The 14,167-nt window shown below is 33.6% G+C and overlaps 1 protein-coding gene across 4 annotated transcripts in view; it reads right to left on the reverse strand.

Moving 5' to 3' along the window:
• Positions 1 to 14,167, reverse strand: part of SPOCK3 (SPARC (osteonectin), cwcv and kazal like domains proteoglycan 3) — a 468,485-nt gene that overhangs the window by 148,856 nt on the left and 305,462 nt on the right. For 3 of the 4 annotated variants that reach the window (XM_063107912.1, XM_063107911.1, XM_063107909.1), the window contains one exon: positions 12,253 to 12,376. The exons of the other annotated variant lie outside the window; for it this stretch is intronic. In XM_063107912.1, the coding sequence (XP_062963982.1) occupies positions 12,253 to 12,376 (124 nt within the window). The remainder of the gene's footprint in view (positions 1 to 12,252; positions 12,377 to 14,167) is intronic. 4 annotated transcript variants of the gene reach the window in all.

A 14,167-nucleotide genomic window follows, 5' to 3' on the forward strand; every position in this document is an offset into this window, starting at 1 on the left:
CAGCTGCTTTAGGAAACACCAGCAACAGATCATGCAGATCTCAGTTAAGTGAGGGGATCTCTCCAAAATAAATCTACCCTTGGTTACTCACTTCCAGGTGGGATACCTGACCCATTGTTTATGAGCACCCTGCGTGAAGTTCTTCCTATAACAGAAGGTACCCAATTAGAACAGTTGAAACAAATTTTTTCTCTGACTTTAGGTGAAATGATGAACGACACCACATTGTGCCTAGAAGGCATTCAGGTCAGCTCCAATTTACTGGCCAGAGTATTTTTAGATGATATAGGTGTCCTAGATGCCTCTTTGTAGGTCAAGTGGTAGTGACTATGTGATCACTGATGTACCCTGCTGTGCCTGGATTAAATCCTCAGGCCAAGCGTAAAGGCCAAGACAGAAACTTGAGGCAAATGCCACCTTGATTTCTAAAATTGATCTTGATGGTTTATGGGATTAGTTTCAGTGGATGGGTACGGGACTCTGGAGGGGGGTTGAAAGACACTGCTGAGATCATTGTTGCTTACAGGTTTGTCTCATCTTCCTGCCTGGAGGTCTGTGATGCTGTTTTTTATTAAATACTACATGAGACAAATTGAATAGATTTGGTCCAAGCGCCTGTTGATGGAGAGGCCTACTTATAGGAATATTGTCTAGAATCCAAAAAATGGGGAAATGGGGTGGATATTGTTTGAAGGCAATTCTCCATGGCTGACTCACAGTTCTGCACATCGTGCAATCCTGCAATCACAGGCACTGACAGTTTTTGTTCTCTACACTCTTTTCAACAATGTTTGTGTAGAAAACAGTCTTTGAGGAAATTTCCTCCTGAAATACGTCGTGCTTTTGAAATTTAATTTTCTTTTAGTATTTTAAGTATGCTTTTCCATTGTTTTCTGAATCCCTTTAATCCTGTTGAGATGTTTTTTGTTGGTGTAATGGTATAATATTTTTGGTAAGTAATATGGCTTTTCTGCATGGATGGATTTTAATTTGGCACCCTGTCATTTTACTACAGTGTGTCCAGATTTGGATTTCTTCTTGTGTATCTTTTTTTGGTACACACACTGTTTCCTGTATTTGTGAAATCATACCTTTCATCATTTCTGGAAATTTTTCAATGTCTCTTTTAGTATTTTCTCTGCCTTATTATTGCTGGTTACTCTTTTTATAACTCGATTAAATTTTCTGATATCTTCTCATTCTGCTCTCTATTCTCTTTTACCCTTTTTGGGTCATTTTTCAGAAATATATATATATACATACACAAACACACACATATATACATACACACATATATTTACATGTATTACAGCTTATTATTTCTTTATTACACATATTTTCTTTTTTATGTATATGTATATATACTCACATGCACATAAATTGTAATTCATTAATTGTGTTCAAGTTCATCTACTCCCCTATTTAATCCATTCATTCAATTTTTTTAAAGGACTATAATTTTAATTAAATAAATTATGTTTGGTGCTTTTATAAAGCTGACTAATCTTTTTTGAAATTATATTAGTCTTGCTTGTATCTTTCAATATAACTTTTAAATCTTTATTTCACCCATTAAAACTACTTATACAGTTAATCAATGTCATTTAACTAATTATTTGTCTAATAATTTTAGTATTTTAGGTATTTAAAATTTAAATCTTTTGTTCTTATTGTTGGCATTGTCCACTCTTGCTCATGTTGGCTTCTCTCATTTTGTTTGTTGTGCTATATTAGTGTGATTTTTATTTATTTATATTTCTTTATTTGCGTGTGAGCTAAGGGTTGGCAGAACAAAATCTGGGGAATCCTTAGGAGTTTGAATTCATGACACTTTCATACTGAAGATTCATATCGGGGCTTCTAAGTACTGAGCATCCTAAATACATGAAAACCCCTTAATTTTCTCAGTCTGTGGCTTCCCTGACCTTTGCTCTGATGTAGTATAATCCAGAACCTCAGCTCCATGAGAGCAGGTCAAAGGTATAAATATTACACCATAATAATGGTGTCATTATGCAAAGCTACTTTAGAGATGAATGGGTTACTTTTCAAATTTTTAGTGTCTGATGGTAGATATTTCCTGTTTTCTTTTCACTGGGGGCGTAGCTGTTTAGAGGGTTGTCCTGTGCATCTCCATCACTGTGCTTTTACAAAAAGCACACCCTGTCATTATTTTATCTTCATATGTCCTCATTTTAGATATAGACTAGTTTTTTTTTTTTTTTCGCTCTCAGTTTCTGTATGAGAGTTAACTTAGTTCCTAGTTTTGGTTCAATGTTGTTTAATTGGCATGCTTCAGATGCAAGAGCAAACTTAATCCATTGTCAATTTAGGTAACAAGACTAATTTCCTTGGTAGAGAGCATTTAGGGTGGACAGAGGTCAAAGGACACTAAAACATACAGTGATCATAGGGTGTATGCAGAGGGATTGTGGGAAAATATGTAATTTGCCCATGTACCCTGAAAAGAGTACAATAATCACATTCTGTTGTGTTTATTTTATAATTCATATGATTATATACTTATATAAGTAGATATTATACATGAGGCACTATTTTTTCTTGTCTTGAAAAAATAGTTTTCACTGTATTAATTTTAAAATCACAATCATATATTGTCTGCATCAATATATAATTAACATGTAAGACTATATATTGTATACAAAATCGTTTTATTAAAATATTGTTACTTTTATGTTATCCATATTTTTGTTCATAGCCATATTAGCCCTGCTATTTAAAAGCTCTGTGAACTTACGGATATAAATACATATTTTAAATGTAACTATTAAGGTAACTGGGTGAAGGGTACATGATACCTTTTTGTATTATTTTGCAACATCCTGTGAATCTATTATTTCAAAATTAAGAAAAGTCCATCATTATTAGCAAATAATCAAAGTTCTTTAATACTGGAAACTGTCCCAAGTGAATTTCGCTTTTTTTTATTTTTATTTTTTATTGGTTATGAATATTCATGGGTTACAAAGCTAATTGCCACCACTTGTGCCCAAGATATGATGGCCAGATCCATACTTGCAGCATGCCCATTACCACAAATTGTGATTTTATCCTGTCCCCCACCCACTTATCTCTGACCTCCCTCCGCATCCCCACTTTTCCCACTCCACTTTGTGGTATATATACACCATGGGAAACTACTTTGCCATAAAAAAGAATGAAATTTTTCCATTTGCAACAACATGGATGAGCTTGGAGAAACTTATGTTAAGTGAAATAAGCCAGGCACAGAGGGAAAAATATTGCTTGACTGTATTCACAAGTGGGAGCTAAGAGAGAAAGAAGGAAGGAAAGAAAGACCACAGTGGTGTGTTGGACTTGCAGAGGGAGAGAACATACTTATGGATATATTTAGTGGCTCTATACTTCAGTTTCCTTATCTTTAAATGGGAATAACATTAGTGTGTATGTCTTGCAGCATTGTTAAAAGGAATAAAATAATGCATATATAGATTAATACATAATATATCAATCAATATTAATTAATGCATTAATATATTAACTTAGAGCACTGATTAACATGTTAGGTATTCACTAAATGTCAGCTTTTAGCTTTTTAAGAATCTTTTCTTTGTTGGCATAAGGTTGTATGCCTTTGACGAAAGAAACAGCTTTTCCAAAGGTGCCACAGGTACATTGATTTTGAACTACCTAGAAATTTTCTGAATGTCTCAGCTGGAATAACTTGTACCAACAGGGTAAGAATAGCACATGGTATGGTTACCTTTTCACATGGATAACCTATTTACCTTGCTACAATATAAGTTTTTGAAGTGTTGCAATACATATGGCCTCCCCTGGCTCGCTCTTCTTGGCAAAGTGATGAATAACTGATATTACAAAGGACATCATTAGGGTAAAATCCACAGGTGATAAATGCTTCAATCAGGACCTTTTATTGCACATTACAGTGCTGTGTTAACTGTGTGAGCTCTTAACTGGGCTCCAATTCCATCATTACTTCCAGCTTTATGGCTGCTATGAGCTTCCTTTTCTTTATCTGTAGAGTGGGGATGATTATAGAATAGGTCTTATAAGTTTGTTTTAAAGATTAAATTAGTACACTCAAATCCCTTAGAATATTACCTGATATTATTGCTCAATTATTTTAGCAATTATTACTAATACTACCTATTAATAATTACATTGCTACGACTAGTGTACACCTAGTACTATTATGTTTCCCTTAACATGAATATTCAAGCATGTTCTACATATTTTAAATTTTTTAGGAAACCGATGCCTTATAAATACAAACTATGTGGAATATTTATCAAAAGGGCAAAGATCACACTATTTAAAAAATAAAAAAACCATGAAAATTCCACAAGTAAATATATGTGGTATAATTCCTTTTTTAATGCTTAGTAACACAACGTATAAGCTCTGCTACTGTATGTTTTATTCTGTGCTAGCTATAGAAAACCTGATTAACATTACCTTTTTTCACATACAAAAACCTATAGGCAGCTTCATACTTAATGGTGAAAATACTGAATAGTTTTCTTCTAAACTGGAACTAATAGAAAGAGATACATTGAATGTCATACTAGAAGGCCTAGCCAGAACAACCAGGCAAGGAAATGAATTAAAAGACATAAAGAGAAAGGAAACGAAGAAATAAATCTGCCTTTTTTCATAGAGGATGATTGTATACATAGAAAATCCTCAGAGATCTACAAAACATTGCTAGAAACAATAAGTGAATTTAGAAAAGTGGCAATATACAGTCAATGCATAAAATTCACTATCGTTGACCCTTTAACAATACAGGTTTGAACTGTTTGGATTTTTTCAACAAATGAATGCATGACATACCTAACCAGTTAAGCACCCTACCTAACAGTAGGCTATTAGTAGTTCAGTACTTAGGTTTTTGGGGAGTCAAAAGTTCTATCAGAAGCCCACCTGGTCCACACCCCTCGGGACTGCAGGGTGAGTCCGGGCTGGGGCTCCGCTGCCCTCCTGGGGCCTCCAATGCCTTTCCTGAGCCAGAGTCCGGCCAAAGTGGCTGCTCACTCCCAGGTTCAGGAAGTGACCTCTGTGGGTCCAGCACCCCGGTAACATATTGGGAAACCCCAGAAGCCACCCCTGAAAACCCTCTGACCTCCTGAGCCTGCAGCCACCCCTTAGGGGAAATTTGGAAGATATCAAATGCCACAGACCTTATTCCCAAGGTTCGCCTGATCCCTTACACAACAGACCCACAGAGCTAAGGTGAAGGAGGAAGAGTGTCACCCCCTAACCCTACGACCCATGACCATCTTTGACTCTCAGCCCAGCACTCTCCCCCACCCTTTTCCTTTTCCCATTCCGCCTCAGTTCCAGGAGACTTGCCCCCATCAATCCCACAAAGCTCAATAAATACCAAGGGGAAAAAAAAGTTATACTCGGATTTTTGACTGTATTGGGGTCAGCACCCCTAACCCCTGCTTATTCAAGGGTCAACTACATGTGACAATATACTATCAGCAAGCAATGAAAAATTAAAATTAAACTTATAATAGCACTAGTAAAAAATTCCTTAATAAATTTAACAAAGGACCTTAAGACCTCTATACTAAAAACTACTAAAAATTAAGTAATGAAATGTAACCAAATGAGAGATATACCAAATATGTGGATTTGAAGGTTCAAGACTGCCACGATATTAATTTTTCTTAAATATATCTACAGATTCAACAAAATCTAAATCATAATTCTAGCTGGTTTTCTGCAGAACTTGACATATTTATTGTAAAATTCATACGGAAATGCAAAGGTCAAACACCAAAGCAGTATGGAAAAAGTGGTACAAAGTTGGACTCACTGTACCTGAATTCAAAAGTGAACATAAAGATACAAAAATTAGGAGTTTGGTACAAGCCTAAAGACTGATGAATATTTCACTGGAACTAAATAGAAACAGAATTACACTCACACTTTTAGAGCCATTTCGTTTTTGACAAAGGCACCAAAGCAATGCAAAGGGGCAAGGTGCTCCAGTGAGGCTGCCACTGGCTGGCTATATTTTAAAAAATGAAATTCAGCCCCTACCTCTTGCTGTACATACAAATTAATCAAGATGTACCATAGACCTAAAACTAAAAGTTAAGACTTTAATGCTTCTAGAAGAAAACGTAAAAGACTGTTTTCTGCAAGAAGTAATAACCACAGATAATTGATGAACTGGACTTTTCTCGCATGCAAAATATCTAAAAATATAAATTTTTAAATTGCTCTGAAATCACAGGCTTCAAACCATTGAAAAACAAATAACTCTAAAAATGTAAAGACCATATAATGCAGTCTTTTCTTAGTGATCTAAATAAATGTAGTCATCACATTATGTTTATTAATGTGGAAAAAAAAATAAAGGGCAATTAATAGGAAATGTATCTGCTCCAAGTTCCCATTAAAAAGTAAAAAAGCAATTTAAAGCATGAACTCTGAACTCAGCTGAGTGACGCTGAGCAAAGGACAACTTCTCTGTGCATCAGTGTCCTCGTCTATAAAAGGCGATAATAACAAGGAAGGGATTTTAGAATAACGACTGAATTTGGCATTTTCTACATTGCTGGCAAATGTTGTCAAACTGTGTTGGTGAAGGGATGGGAGCAGAGCCATTTTGTAGCATGTTGTGCAATTGGCAAGAACGTGAGTAACAGTAGCTCAAAATCTGTTAGAATTTGATAGTGTAGATTATCAGCCTTTAAGGACAGAAGTGTGAAGCAGACATAGATTTGCCAACTTTTCATTTTCCTAAGGAGTGATGTTGAAAATAACTAAGAAAATTAATAAAATTACAGAAACCCTTTATTATCACTATCGTTTTGCAAAAGACCAGTTTAACACATAGTTGTTCACAAAAAGATGAGATTATAATCTCAAAAATATATCAATATATAAATTTAGAAATTAGTAGACTTTGTCCTAAACTCTTTAAAAGGCAGTCATCATTAGACATAACACAAGAGTCTTGAACAGACCAAGAAAATAAGCCTATTTCTATGCTAAGATTAAAGAAAGAGAGTAACGAAATAATCCATAAAGCAAACTTCTGGAGGAGGGGGGCAAGTATTAAGAGTATGTATAAAGATCAAAGTGTTAACCCTCAAAAATACGTTGTGTGCACTTAACGTCAGTGAGCCATCTTCCAAAGGTAATCATGATTCGAAAGTGCATTTTCCAGGGTAATAGAAATCATTAACATTAAATATTTAAATATTTTCAATATTATGCCAGATGCAGAAAAATAATTTAGCTGATGAAATAACTTAGAAGCAAGGCAAAAGGGTCCATTGCCACAGCAATGTGATGCCGCACTATTTATAACTGAAAAGGTGGAAGAATTATTTGAATATTTTACAATCGAAGCACTTCGTTTGCTCTAACAATGCTTTCATAGAAGCAGCACATTGTTTCCATGTTCAAATTTAATTTTCTTATTTCTTCTTTTTTTTTTTCTGAAAGACAATGTCATTCACAGCTATAAATTATTATTCCCCTTACCTTTTGTGTATATTTAAATATACCAATAATGTGATGATGTAATATAAAACACTAAATTGCTCAACACATAATGTTCTATACATATAAAATATTATCATGAGGAGAAAAGATATCAAAGATTGAAGAAAAATAAATTAGAATTTATGTATTCCATATTTTCCACAAATTATTTAGGTAATATGATAATTCACTGATTATTTCTAATTCTTCAAATTCAACTGATAGAAAAAAAAACATATTTTACCTTTGCTTGATAATAATATTTAACCAAAACATGTGATATTTATGAAAAGGAGGATATTAATTGATTTCTCCTGAATAAATAATCTTTAGTTGATCAGAACAAAATATTACCCTAGCAGTTCTCTCAATCAACCCCCAAGGAAAATAACTGATGTCCACGGCATGCTGAATACTCAAGGCTCATAATTAGCTCCAAACTCTTATTTCTGTCAGATAATTTTATTTTCATCTTCACTCTACTTTTTTGTTTCATTAAATCTGTTAATAATAACAGATAATTAATATCATAGTTATCTAATTAAATTAAATATGACAATATGATTAAAGTGTAAAATAGAGTGTGGGTTTCAATGAAAGCAATGTTGAATGTCTCAGACTCAATGAAGGTGAGCTATGCAAAAAAGTTCATATCTAAATAAATGTGAAATAATTATAAAAGACTGGGGATAGAGTTTTATAAGAATTAAATAATATTCTACCCCTTAGGCTGCTTTCCAAGTGTGTTTTAGCTTCTTGCTCCACTTTAAATGGCAAATTCTGGGATTCACATTTTTCCCTAGAGACTAAAGACAACAGAGTGTGTATTTTGTGCCTCCAGGGGACAAGGACAGGGAGGCCAAATCAATGCAAGGAGAGGAGAGCGCATCTGACAATTGGAACATCCCTCCAGTACAGCAGTTTATCTCACAGAACATAATATCTTATCAGTGATTTAGGTATTGTGTGGAAGTTTGTCCTAGATGTCCTATTGAGCTTCTCTTAAATCTGAAATTGTATGATAACGTTTACTCATATTATTTCCTTTAATGCTCAGTGCTTTAATAAGAGCTTATCCCAGTAAGTGATCATGATAATGTGCCGTAGTTGTAATCTTGATCAAGCTGGCGTACCTAAACCAAAAGCCAAATCTAGCCTAAGTTGAAAAATGGTTCAAAGGCAAATAGGGCACATCATTTCTGACAATTGATCTTCCAAAATAAAATTATCTCAGCTCAGACAAAATATTCACAGGAAGGAAGATAGGACAGCTAAATACTAAATACTAGTAGATACAACATATCAAACTTCTATTGATTACATGTCAGAATTTATCTATCTTTCAAAACATACGTATAATTACCAGAACTAGTAACCATTAAAAGAAAGCAACACCATTGCCTCAAATATGGAAAAATAAATTACAGAAAGATTAAAACATTATGATAGAATGTTGAAATTTAACATGGAATTTCCTCAAATAGCAATAAAAAATAAATGCTTCTTTAATGGTAATGTTATCGTTCCATTTTACACATGCACATAAACTTTATATTGAACTATTCAAAGATAATTATTTGAAGGGGTGCCACAATGGTTCTCAACCACAGCTACACATAAAAATCACCTGGGGAACTTTTAAAATTCAGATTCATGGCTCCCCATCCCGTTAAAGCAGCATCTCTGCAGCTGGACTTAGAAACTTCAGTATAAAATGGATATACACTCTATTTTGCCTTCCCTCAAAACACACACACACACACACACACACACACACACACACACACACACACACACACACACACAATGCTCATTCCTAAGAAATTTCAGCTTATTTAGTTCAACTGCCAAGCATTGCATGACTAGATATGATAGAAAAGAGTTCAAAATCATCTAATGCTGTCCTCAGGGAATTGATATTATGCATGCTCTGCTCAGTTCAAAAACATTAGTATTATTTATTGACTTGTGCTCACATCAAATGTAATAAACAATTTACATAAGAAAGTGACAAATATATCCATGGTCTAACACAGATGTTATACTGGAGAACAATTCCTAGCTCTTACTCAAGCCTGACAATACAATCAAAATAGAGTTTGCCTGAAGTACAGGAACAAAGACATTCATTTTTTGTGTCAATTTCAGGAATGATTACCTCTCAAATAACCTTGAACAGCCTTGTATTTTGATTTTTCTGGCATTGCTGAATTTGAAAGAATTCCGAAAACATTGGTTCTTTTAAAAAGAAAGATTAAGTGCCTTCTAAAAAAAGTCAATCGTTTCTCTTAACAGAGAGAAGAAAAAAGACACAAAAATACTTCTTAGAAAAATCACAAATGTCCCAATATTTTTTCAAATAAGCCTATTTTTCCATAGTTCTTCATCTGTTCATTTGTCTTTTTGTGGATGCATTCTTTAAATACTTTGCTAACGATTTCTTGAAAAGCCAAGTAGCTTCGGACCTTGAACTCCAATAAACAATTATTCAAAATTGATCACACTGTGCGACAAGGTACACCCTCTAAAATTGTATCCTACTCATGTCATTTGACTCAAAGCCTTCCTTTGGATACCTTCTGATAACCTTCTTTTGCACCCCAATCCCCACTCCCACACCTACTATATTTTGTAATGAGCTCATCTCCAGTTGAGTTGTGTGATGGGAATAAAATTTATAATTTCATCTCTATAAACTGAGCTGAAAATAAGTAACAGACATTGTGGGTCAAAAAAAGAACCTGTAGGAATATTATTTGTAGTATTAAAAAAAGAACTTTATATCAAAGTGTACGTGTGTGGCGGGGTGTCTAAATTATAGGAAGATGAATAAGAAAGGACTTGAGAGCAGGACTGGGCTTCCATCCTGGATGTAGGGTTTCACACCCTGGACTTACAGTGTCTCGCTTCCTGCCAGCCTTTAACGTACCAGGACTATTCAACTGCAGGATTAAAATCTTCAAACGAGAAGCTTCATGGAGCAAACTGAGCTTGGAATTTGGAACTCAGAATTCATATTGTGAGCTCAAATGCCCAGTAGCCTCCCCTGAAAAGCTGTTCCAATCCGCCCTGTCATAGTTTGCGTAGTCTATTGACAAAGTTTAGTGAACCAAGAGCCACAAGAAAGATCCTGTGACTCTCCACGTATCTTCTATTTTCATCTCCTGATAAGCTGATGTTGGGAAAATAATAAAATGACCTTTTCAAGAAGGCTCTTGCCTCTGTGGTCTTTGTTCTTGATTATATTCTTAAATAACCTAGGACAACACATTCTCTTACAAAATAAAAATTTAAAAAAAAAGATATGGAGGTCCCTAATTTGAATTTCAAATAATCTTTTAGAAAGTATTAGTGAGGAGAGTTTAACCTAAAACTTTCCCTTGTGCTAACAACATGACTTCTAAACTGGCAAAGTCGAGGTCCTGGACCAGAATAAACTCACCAAGATTAAGGCCATGTTGAGAAAACCACTGACACATCCCCTCTTCCCTTAGCAATAACTTTATATCTATACATACTTTTGCAACTTTAGCAGATAGACACAAGAGCTTGACTAAAAAAAACACAGTACTTGGCCCCCAGTATGTATTATGCATATATTTATTGACTGAATTAATCTATCTTGTCATTGTAGTGACCTTATAAAGAGCTGTAATTATAAAATACAAGTGGAAGTTGTAGGAAAATATTTACTTGAACAGAGTATAGTTCAAAAACAGGTATCCACTAAACCAAACCATTCAGAAAGTTTTAAAAAAAATTGGAATTAACTTTGAAGTAAACAAAATCAGATATGAACTGAGGTAAGGTTATTTTATAGACTTTATGTATACAATTTAATGGAAATATCCAAATAGTTCTTTAAGGAGATGTTGATACGATTAATTATAGGGTAAGTTCCCACTGGAGATACTGCATAATATGCTGCATTACTTTTGTAAAAAATATATATATATTAAAATTAATTTATATATATTTAATTTAAATTAAAAATTGTGAATGTATCTTGCCCGGATGGTTTCAGGTAAGAGGTTATGAGCCTGGACTCTTGTCTGTTATATAATCAAAGAAAAGTCATCAATGTCTTATTTAGGAAAAGTTCTTTATGATTTTTTTTTTTTTTTTTTTGGTGAGGGGAAAGTTCTTTAAAACTCCTAAATATTTTACCAATATTGGAAACCAGATTGGGAGGTAGAATAATGTAAAGGAGAGAGCAGAGGCATTGAATAAGAGAGGACCTCAAATTTTGGCTTTAATGTTAGCTAAATACGTGAAACTTACCAAATTGCTAAACCTTTCCGATCCTCAGTTTTCTCATTTAGCAAAAGGCTTTCTGAAGGCGTGAATGAGATAACATAGGCAATAAAATAAAAGATTTTAAAAAGTAATTATAGTGGTAGATTGTAGCAGCTATAGCTGTTATAGTAATAATGATTATTAATGCCATTAGACAGCATACCTGTACAATACGGCTGAGCTCGTTCCTAGTAGCAACAAAAGAAATATGGGTTTTAATATTTGAGGGCTCGGTGTTCACAGCTTTAGTTTTTCAAGCTTTAAAATTTTTGACAGAGAAGCAACAAATTAGCATTGAATCATATTCCAAACCAGCGAGCTTATTCATATTATTTTAAAAGTTAACTAAATTATTTGATGAACACATTGGATGACTGAGAGTTTTAATCACTTACTAATAAGTATGCATTACTTATTTCACCTAAATGATATAGTTGTCTTTACCTGAGAAGAGTAGGTACGTCCATCGGATCCGCAGATGGGGCTGGAATAGGCCATTGGGCACTGCTTGCAGGTGGATGATACGGGACCCCTCCATTGCTTATGGACTATTCCCACTTCTTTCATACTGTAAAAACAAAATAAGACAAGCATATTTAGTGCATTTATTTTTAAAATTACATTTATATTTATGTTAGCATCATTTCTTCTCCGCTATCATTCCAACTCTTGAAGATAAACTAGAATCGATCAACTGTATTTTCATTTTTAATGTATTAATCCATACAATGTTCTTCATTATAATCTTTGGTTTCATATCTCGAGGTTTTCCTCCGATAAAACAAGAATAAATTCCTTAAATATACTCTGCTAGTCACATGCAGACTATAGTTATATTTCATCATGCGAACTCCTTTGTTTTAATGTAGAGTTGTGGAAGGTGTTTTTGATAGCCCCAGACACAGAAGCAACACTTGCTCAGGAATTAAGACTCACACATCTCGCACCTTCTTAACAACCACCAGGTATCCCATTAACAGTCTCCAAAAAAAAAAAAAAAGGCACTAATTCACTGGGTGCCTCAAAATAAAAGCAGCTTCCTTTTAGAGAAAACAGCAGTAAATAATTACAATTTTCCAGCATCTACCAGTATTCAGAGAACCAAATTAGTAGGTTTAGTACTAGCAAATCTCTTTTTATTGTGTCGAAGTTTCTCAAAATAGATCCATTAGGCTTTGATATAAAATAACTTGGAAAACGCCATTCTCTTCTGATAATCTACATTGAGAATTATTTGTTCCCCCACTTTGATTAAACTGCTTTATTCCTCTGCCTATTTTTGTCAACAATTTACATAGAGATGGATGTGAAAAGGGCTTTAAAACATGAAGGAAAACAAGAGAATTTATACAAAAAATTTAATATTTAAAAGCACCCCAGTAAATAAGAACTCATTTATTAAAATAGTTAAATTTGAAAAGGACAGGGTAATTTGATGTCTACGTCAGGATGAGAAAAGACATTTTCCTAGAAATATTTATTTACTTTTATCTTTTTCTTTTATCTTTCTCGTAAACAAGTCAAAGCTACAAAAAGTGGTCCGAAAACACTATTAAGAATGTCCATTATAATGAAAGAACTTTGTACATTTTTCCAAAAGACCACATTAAAACCTTGCCTTGCTACAGAGTGCGTCTTATTATACATACAGTGGGAAAAATTAACCATGCTGTTTCGTTCTAATTAGATAATTGGTACAATATCCTAATGGGAATGAAAACGGTGACTGAAAAACATAGAGCATTATTCTATACCACTTCAAGACTTACAAGTTACAGAAATACAGCTAAGAGAAATACTTTAAAAATTAAAACATTTTACTTGCCCTATATCTTCACTTTGTGTAATCAAAACAAGGCATAAAATTGTGCAAATTTATTTGCTGTTCAAATACCTTAGGAGGAAATATAACCGAGTTTGGGCTTCTAATCAATGGAAAGTATTTCATTAAAACTAACTAGAATTCTAGTAAAAATAAGATGTATATATACTTTTTGCTTTTATCTGTATCCAACTGTACGTTTCCTTTTTTATTCACCTCATTCCCTTTCCTAACATCTATAACTTTAAAATCCCTAATGAAATAAGAAAAGTAAAAATTTGTTATATTGATGAATTTCTTCCATAAATATAAATTTTATGACTTGTTAGAAAATCTTTCATATTTATTTGAGTAAATACGTTTAGAAGTAAAATCTTTAAAAAATTTAAAGATTTATTAAAAATTCTTGAAATTGAAATGAGCTTAAAAAGTGAAATTGCGGTGTACTTGTAAAATAAATTTTGAGGTAAAACAAGTGTAGTTATTTTTATTCCATTCTAAGTCAACCTTCCTGAACCGTAAATAAACATTTTCAGA

The sequence above is a fragment of the Cynocephalus volans genome, chromosome 9 (assembly GCF_027409185.1).
Source record: "Cynocephalus volans isolate mCynVol1 chromosome 9, mCynVol1.pri, whole genome shotgun sequence".
NCBI classification, from domain to species: domain Eukaryota; kingdom Metazoa; phylum Chordata; class Mammalia; order Dermoptera; family Cynocephalidae; genus Cynocephalus; species Cynocephalus volans.